This window comes from Physeter macrocephalus, chromosome 4 (genome assembly GCF_002837175.3).
Source record: "Physeter macrocephalus isolate SW-GA chromosome 4, ASM283717v5, whole genome shotgun sequence".
NCBI lineage: Eukaryota > Metazoa > Chordata > Mammalia > Artiodactyla > Physeteridae > Physeter > Physeter macrocephalus.
Genome location: NC_041217.1, coordinates 30,807,687 through 30,814,738, shown reverse-complemented (window position 1 = coordinate 30,814,738; position 7,052 = coordinate 30,807,687). Strand labels below are relative to the sequence as shown.

Below are 7,052 nucleotides of genomic sequence, written 5' to 3'. Positions count from 1 at the left end.
AGAAACTAACACACCATTGTAAAGCAATTATACTCTAATAAAGATGTTATTAAAAAAAACACTTCATTCAAATTGCTTTACTATAAAAAAAATACTAAAGCAAAATATGTTTTTCCCCATCACATTAAGACAGAATAGCTTTCATTAATAAAAAGAAAGTCAAAGAAACAAAAAAAAATTGAAATCCATATTTGATATCTAAACTAAAATACTTACAGACCCATGTAAAGAAAGGACCTTTATTTTCTTTAGAACAAAATTGTATGTGTATACACATTTGTGTATATGTGTATTCTATAATACACATTTTAGAAAACCAGAAGAGGGGCATGGAGTTGGTAAGTTTAGTCCAAAATGGCTAGATGATTCTTTAAATCCAGGTTATATCTTTTTTTTCTTTATAAATATTCTGTGGTTCAGCAGCATCAAGAGAAAGAAAATTAAATTTAAGGAGGAGAGGGCATTGTATATTCAAGTTCTATACAGCAGAATAGGGCCAACTTCTGGAAACTGCTGGAATAAGGACACAAGCAAAGTAAGGAGGCTCCTGGTAAAACAGTGCTGACCTTCAGACCCACCTGATTTCTAGGTAGGAACCTTGAGGGGAAGAGGAACACTTTGTTTGACTTAGTGTTTCCAGCCCTAGCTAAGTGTCTACCATAGAGTATGGACAAAAAATGGATAGTGGATAAATGATGGGAAGGACATCAGAGATCACAGGTGACATAGACAGCCTGGTTCAATGAAAAGAGCCTGTGATCTGAAGCTAGGCAGGCCTTGCTTTGAATTCTAGCTCTGATGCCCTCTTTCCTGTGTAACCTGACAACTGTTATTTTACCAACTGAGAGTATGGTTTCTCTATTGTAAAATGGGGATATTTACTATTGGGATTTCAGGGAGCCAATACCAGTCTTTCACCCATGAGTTCTGAATGGGCTGTAAGAATGATGGCAATTGAAATGTCAGCTTAAAAGGCATCTGATAAAGGCAGCTGGAGATATGGCTTAACTCTATGACCAAATGGTCTTGCTAATAGTCTTGTCCTAAATCAATGGAAATATGAGGAGTAGGAGTACAATTCCCCTCAACACCTACCCCCTCAGGGCTTTAGGGTGGCATGATTTCATTTAGGTCGGCCATCAGTAAGTCTTAGCTTTCACTCCTCTCTCCATCAGAGTTTGAATATTTTGTAAATCAGCTGCAATGAGTATAAAGCCTGGTATGGGGTTAGGGGGCATATAGGGAGGGAATCCAGGACAGAGAAATTGCCCTAGGTTTTTAACAAGAGACCCATGCACAGGTTTCTTGAATGTGCTAGACTAAGAGTAATGCTTATAATAACCAATACATTAAAAAAATATTTCCTAATTTAAAAATAAAACTAATAACTTTTTAGTAAGTTATCTTAACATTACAGATATTTTAATTTGGTTAAGACTCTTGAATCAAATGAATAATGTGAAAATTAATTCATAAATCTTAGATATCAGAAAGTGAAAAGAATTTGTGAGTTGTTAGATAATACTTCTATTTATATACATTAGCTTTTCCTGGATCACTTGACTGCCAGTATTTCATTTTAAGAGTGGCAATTAAGGATGGGAAAACATCCCCCATCCCACCCCTCCCAGGCTTAAATCCACTAAAACTTGTGGGATGAACATTTTACCCAAATATAGACCTTTTTGTGATTAAGTTAATTTACTCTTTTCAAACTGTGACATCCTGTTTATAAGAAAGAAGACTTATAAAAAGTCATCTTGAGCATGAACTAACTTCTAAAATCAACATTTTGGTGAACTTATGTGTTAAGTGAGTCACAACTATTTGGATGAGGATTTTCTGGTTTTGAAAGAGAAAGTACTTGGGAAAAAATGTCATTCTGGTTTCATTGAAATGGAAATATTTTGAAAATGGAATTCGCTAGTGAGCCTATCATATAACAAATTTCCACACACATTTCTTAAGTCACGTTGTGAATTTGTAGAGCTGCATCCCCCATGGGCCAAGTCTTAACCATCACAAGATGCATTTAGCCTTTGTAATCCTTCCCAGAAATTACATTTTAATAAATACTGCACAAGGTAAAAATTTTTACAATATTTTGAGGGTAATATTATTGACTTTATAAACTGAATCTTGAAAATTATTCTTTGTCCCCAAAGAAAGCTGAACTTGTATCCGTTCATATTATTTGCCTGATAGAAAAAGGTTCTCTTTTTACTCTGACCCTTTAGTAATTTGAAAGTGCTATTGTGGGCAACTCACAGTCTAATTTATAATTAGAGAGTAATGTTACATTCAAAATTTTATATTTGATTTTTAATGTGTATTTGCTGTTTATTAGCTGTTCTTCTGAATGTACAGGTTAAATTTTGTGAATTGAGTATGTCCACCACCCCTGTTTAAGCAGCCCTAGTCTCTGTGCTGTTGATCCTAAAATCTTTATCTCTTGCTCTGCCCTATTAAGTGTTAGATTAGTATTTAAGGATCCTGCTGGCTATCTTGCCTTTTGGTACCTCAAGCACTTCAAATTTATTATGTCCCAGTTTGAATGACTTTTCCTTTTATTGTCACTGTTCCTTCCCCTGTGTTTCCTGTTCAGTTGCTGGTACCATCGCCCAATGAGGGTCTGTGGTGTCTGGACATCCTATACCCCTTCCTTTCACTTATCACACCAACTATCTAGTCGTCAATCCCTGACAATTCTGCTTCAAATGTCTCTTCTTTCCATCCTAGTCTAACTCAGGCACAATCATTGCTTAGCTAGTTCAGAACAAAGTTTCTCATGGGGCTTCTCTGTCCATCCTCCTCTCTCTGCCACTAGATCTTTCTGTGCATATAGTCAAACACGAATCTGCCTATAAACTTTTACCTACTCCCCATTACTTTAGGGGCAAGTCTTTACAACCTGATACAACTTATTTTTTCTAGATTCCCCTCTTCTACCTGTCTGCTCCCTTGACCCCCTTCCAAATGTAGCTTTAGTCGATACTAACAGTCCTTTGAATATATCAAATATTTTCACACTGAACTTTTCTGTTTTGATCCTCATTATTTAAGATTCACCTTCTGTCTTCTCATTTTCACCCTTCCAGAAGTAAAAATCATTTCTTCTGTGTCCTCTCATAGTACTTTTTATTCTTTTTCCCTATCACTTGGTATACCCCATTGTGGTTAATTGTCTGTGTGAGGCTTTCTCAGGCTAAATTATGAATTTCTCAAGAGAGAGACGTGCTTTCCTCTATTGTGAAAAAAAACCACAACTGTTTCAGTGTTTGAAACTTAATTTAAGTACCCTATTAATATGTGCTAACGTTGGGATGTATTGAAATGTATTCAGATTCTCATAGGTGCAGTTACTATACCAAATGAATGGAGAAGTAACATAGATTAAAGCAAAAGAACTCCTTTGCCAATTTTTTCTTGAGAGCTAGGGATTTAAATTTATGACAAACATGGGAATTCCTCTGAAAAGTCAGAGAATAATGAATGGCAATATCACCTGCAAGTTACTATTTATTCAAAGTAGACCCACCAAGGCATTGTCTCTGGCATTTGTTATCAATCCATTGTACTGATGTTTTAAAATAAGAACTACTTTCTGTCCAAGTTGACTTCGAATTGATTGGTTTGCATGTATTGATTGGTTAGCATGAATTGATGGGCAATAAGATAAAGACACAAAGTTAAATGCATACCAGAAAAAGTGTCGTCTCTGTTTCCCACTTGTTGCAATAGAGGTGGAAAGAGAAACTAATACGCATGGAATAATTAAGTGCTACACTAGTTGAGATCAATTATAATAAACAAAAAAGAAACATGGGACAAGGAAAAATTGTTATTATCTGGAGAAGTAATGAAAGGTCTTATTAAGAACTTACTAATACCTGAAACTAATAAAATATTGTAAATCAACTGTACTTCAATTTAAAAAAGAATTAACTGGTTCTTGAAAAATAGATAAGGATTAATTGAGTGAAAACAAGGAATTCCATAGGAACAAAATAACATGGATCAACTGACAAGACGATTTCTGTGTTTAGAAAGCCAAAATTTAGTTGATAATTTTAGCAGGAATCTATGTTACTTACTTTTATGAATATGAAGTTATTTTGTCCTACTTTGTTTTTCTCTCACAGGTGGATCAGATATTGAATATCTAGACTTCTATAAGCCTGTCGTATGGTTTTGGATCCTTGTAGGGCTTGCTTACTTTGCTGCTGTCCTGAGCATGATTGGAGACTGGCTCCGAGTGATATCAAAAAAGACAAAAGAAGAGGTGAGAAATAAGAAGTATGCAAAAACAATGTTATTTAGCTAATTCAGTAAAGGTTATTTTTAAACTTTTTTTTTTAACATTTATGTTTTTAAATATTTAAACATTACTTCAAAATTTTAATGTTTATGTTTGGCGTGACTTTGCTGTATGAGGCTATCAATCATATGAGATATAATTTATTGATTTAACCAAAGCTTACTAAGTATCTCTACATGCCAGATGATATCTTGGTGCTGAGGGTAATTTGTAATGAAAAAATATGCAATTAAAAACATTTTCTTCATTATTTCTTTTTCTTTTTTTTCTTTTATTTCTTTATTTACTGAAGGACACAGAGTAAATTTTATTCTGTAAAGAGACAATAGGAAGTATTTGTGTCAAGATACCAGTAGCATGAAAAAGTGAATGTATTATATAATATTGAATTTTTATTGTATTCAATTATTTCCTTTTTTCTTAGGTCTGTATAAGTGTGTGCAAGTGCACAAATATACACACGCATGTATTCCCCAAAGCTAGTTTGCATTATGACCAATTTCCCTGTGTACTGACTTCGGCTGTTCAAAAAGATATCTTGTTATCTGTTTTGTGCAACTGTATATACAGAAATGACCATTAGAATTTTGACTCATGAAATTTTGGAAAGTTTGAAATTTAAATCTTGATTTTGAAATTTTTTATAGTTTAGAAGTTAACTTTTGATTTTATATTGAAGGGTCCAGAAGTACTTTGAGTGTGACAAAGTAGTGTTTTATGATGATTTCTGTGTTTTTGCTTCTGGGTCTTAGCCAACTTTACTAATTTTTTTCAGAGCACAACAAATCTGTAAGACCTGCAACTATAGTACCCACTGTCTTCCTTTAATTATCCCTCCATTTCATTATCTGGCATTCATACACCAAGAGATACCAGCGTCAAAATCTTTGATTGATACAACAAGCATGATTCTTTAAACATACACCCAAAAGAAACAGAATAAGATAGGAAATGATAAAATTAATTTCTCTCTACAAATATTTTCTTTGAAACATATCAAGCCATATAATTTCTTATTAATACCGAAGATGCCTATGGTAATTAGGAGCGTAAGTTATCCAGCATTTCTCTTCATGGATATCCTATTTCTCAACTAGTAATTCATATATTCAGTTTGTGTATATTAATCTATATCTTAGTTATACCATAAAACCAAAAACATTATTATAAACAAATCAGCAAGACAACATGCTTGACATTCTAGTTTAAATCATGTGAAAAGTACTGCTTTGAATAGGACTTCAACTGATTTGCCCCAGTCTTAGTTAGGCTCATTTTGTGTGTGTGTGTGTGTGTGTGTGTGTGTGTGTGTGTGACAGAGACAGAGACAGGGAGAGAATGAGGTAGGGGAGGGAGAGAATTTTGGTTATTTTAACTTCAGTGTACTTTTAAGGGTCTTGAGATGCTAAGGGGAACAAAGGCAATTGTAACTAGGAAATATTCTGGATAACATACCTAAAAAGGGAACTTCTCAAACTTCCAGCCATAAACTGGCATTGAAATGCATTTTAAAAACACAGACCAATTTTTTTTTTAAGTAAAATAGAATTGAACAGAGCACATTGCTGTTAGATAGTTTAAAAAGTGTTGTTTTGTGGAAATATACATATATTTCCACCCACATATATACAATAAATATATATTATGTACATATGTGCATATATATACTAATATTATTATGGATCACAGTCCAAAGTTGGAAAGCGACCAAGGCATATATAGAACAGGGGCAAATTTTATCTTTATGCGGTTGATATAATGTATTTGATTAAAGTTTAAAAACTTGTATTGTTAAAAACCAGTGCTTTTTTGATAGGATTAGCTCGTACAAAGCACTAGCACATTTTTTCCAGAGTAGTGAGATAATATCTGTCTGCTTGGACTGCCATAGCAAAATACCACAGACTGGGTGACTTAAACAACAGGAATTTATTTTCTCACAATTCAGGAAGCTGGAAGTACCAGATTAAGGCGCTGGTTTCTGATGAGGTCTCTCTCTTTGGCTTGTAAATGGTGCCGTCTTGCTGTGTCTTCACAGGGCCTTGTATCTGCACATGTACCTGGAGAGAGGGGGGGCTCTAGGCCCTTCCTCTTACGGGGACACCAGTCATATTGGATTAGGGCTTGACCCTTATGCCCTCATTTAACCTTAATTATCTCCTTAAAGGCTCTATCTCCAAATAAAGTCATAATGGGGATTAGGGCTTCAACATATGACTTGTTGGAGGACCCAATTCAGGCTATAATAGAATCCTTTCAAAAATTTAAATTTCTACATTAACTGGCTTATTTAATATGAAAAACAAGTTTGTTTGCCTACTTATGAGTGATCTTCGTGATTCTTAGCCAAATATGAGATGTATCATTGTGTTTTCAACACTGAAAAGTGGAAAGCTATTCTTTTTTCCTAACATAAGTCTCTCGGCTTCTCCCTAAACCTTTTTTAAAAAAAAAAATCTTTATCGGACTATAATTGCTTTACAAAGGTGTGTTAGTTTCTGCTGTATAACAAAGTGAATCAGCTATACATATGCATATATCCCCATATACCCTTCCTCTTGCATCTCACTCCCACCCTCCCTATCCCACCCCTCTAGGTGGTCACAAAGCACTGAGCTGATCTCCCTGTGCTATGAGGCTGCTTCCCACTAGCTATCTATTTTATATTTTGTAGTGTATATAAGTACATGCCACTATCTCACTTCATCCCAGCTTACCCTTCCCCCTTCCCGTG

The 7,052-nt window shown here is 34.5% G+C and overlaps 1 protein-coding gene across 1 annotated transcript in view; it reads left to right on the top strand.

Moving 5' to 3' along the window:
• Positions 1–7,052, top strand: part of KCNK2 (potassium two pore domain channel subfamily K member 2) — a 163,604-nt gene that overhangs the window by 102,674 nt on the left and 53,878 nt on the right. The window contains exon 6 of the mRNA XM_024133841.1: positions 4,143–4,282. Within this exon, the coding sequence (XP_023989609.1) occupies positions 4,143–4,282 (140 nt within the window). The remainder of the gene's footprint in view (positions 1–4,142; positions 4,283–7,052) is intronic.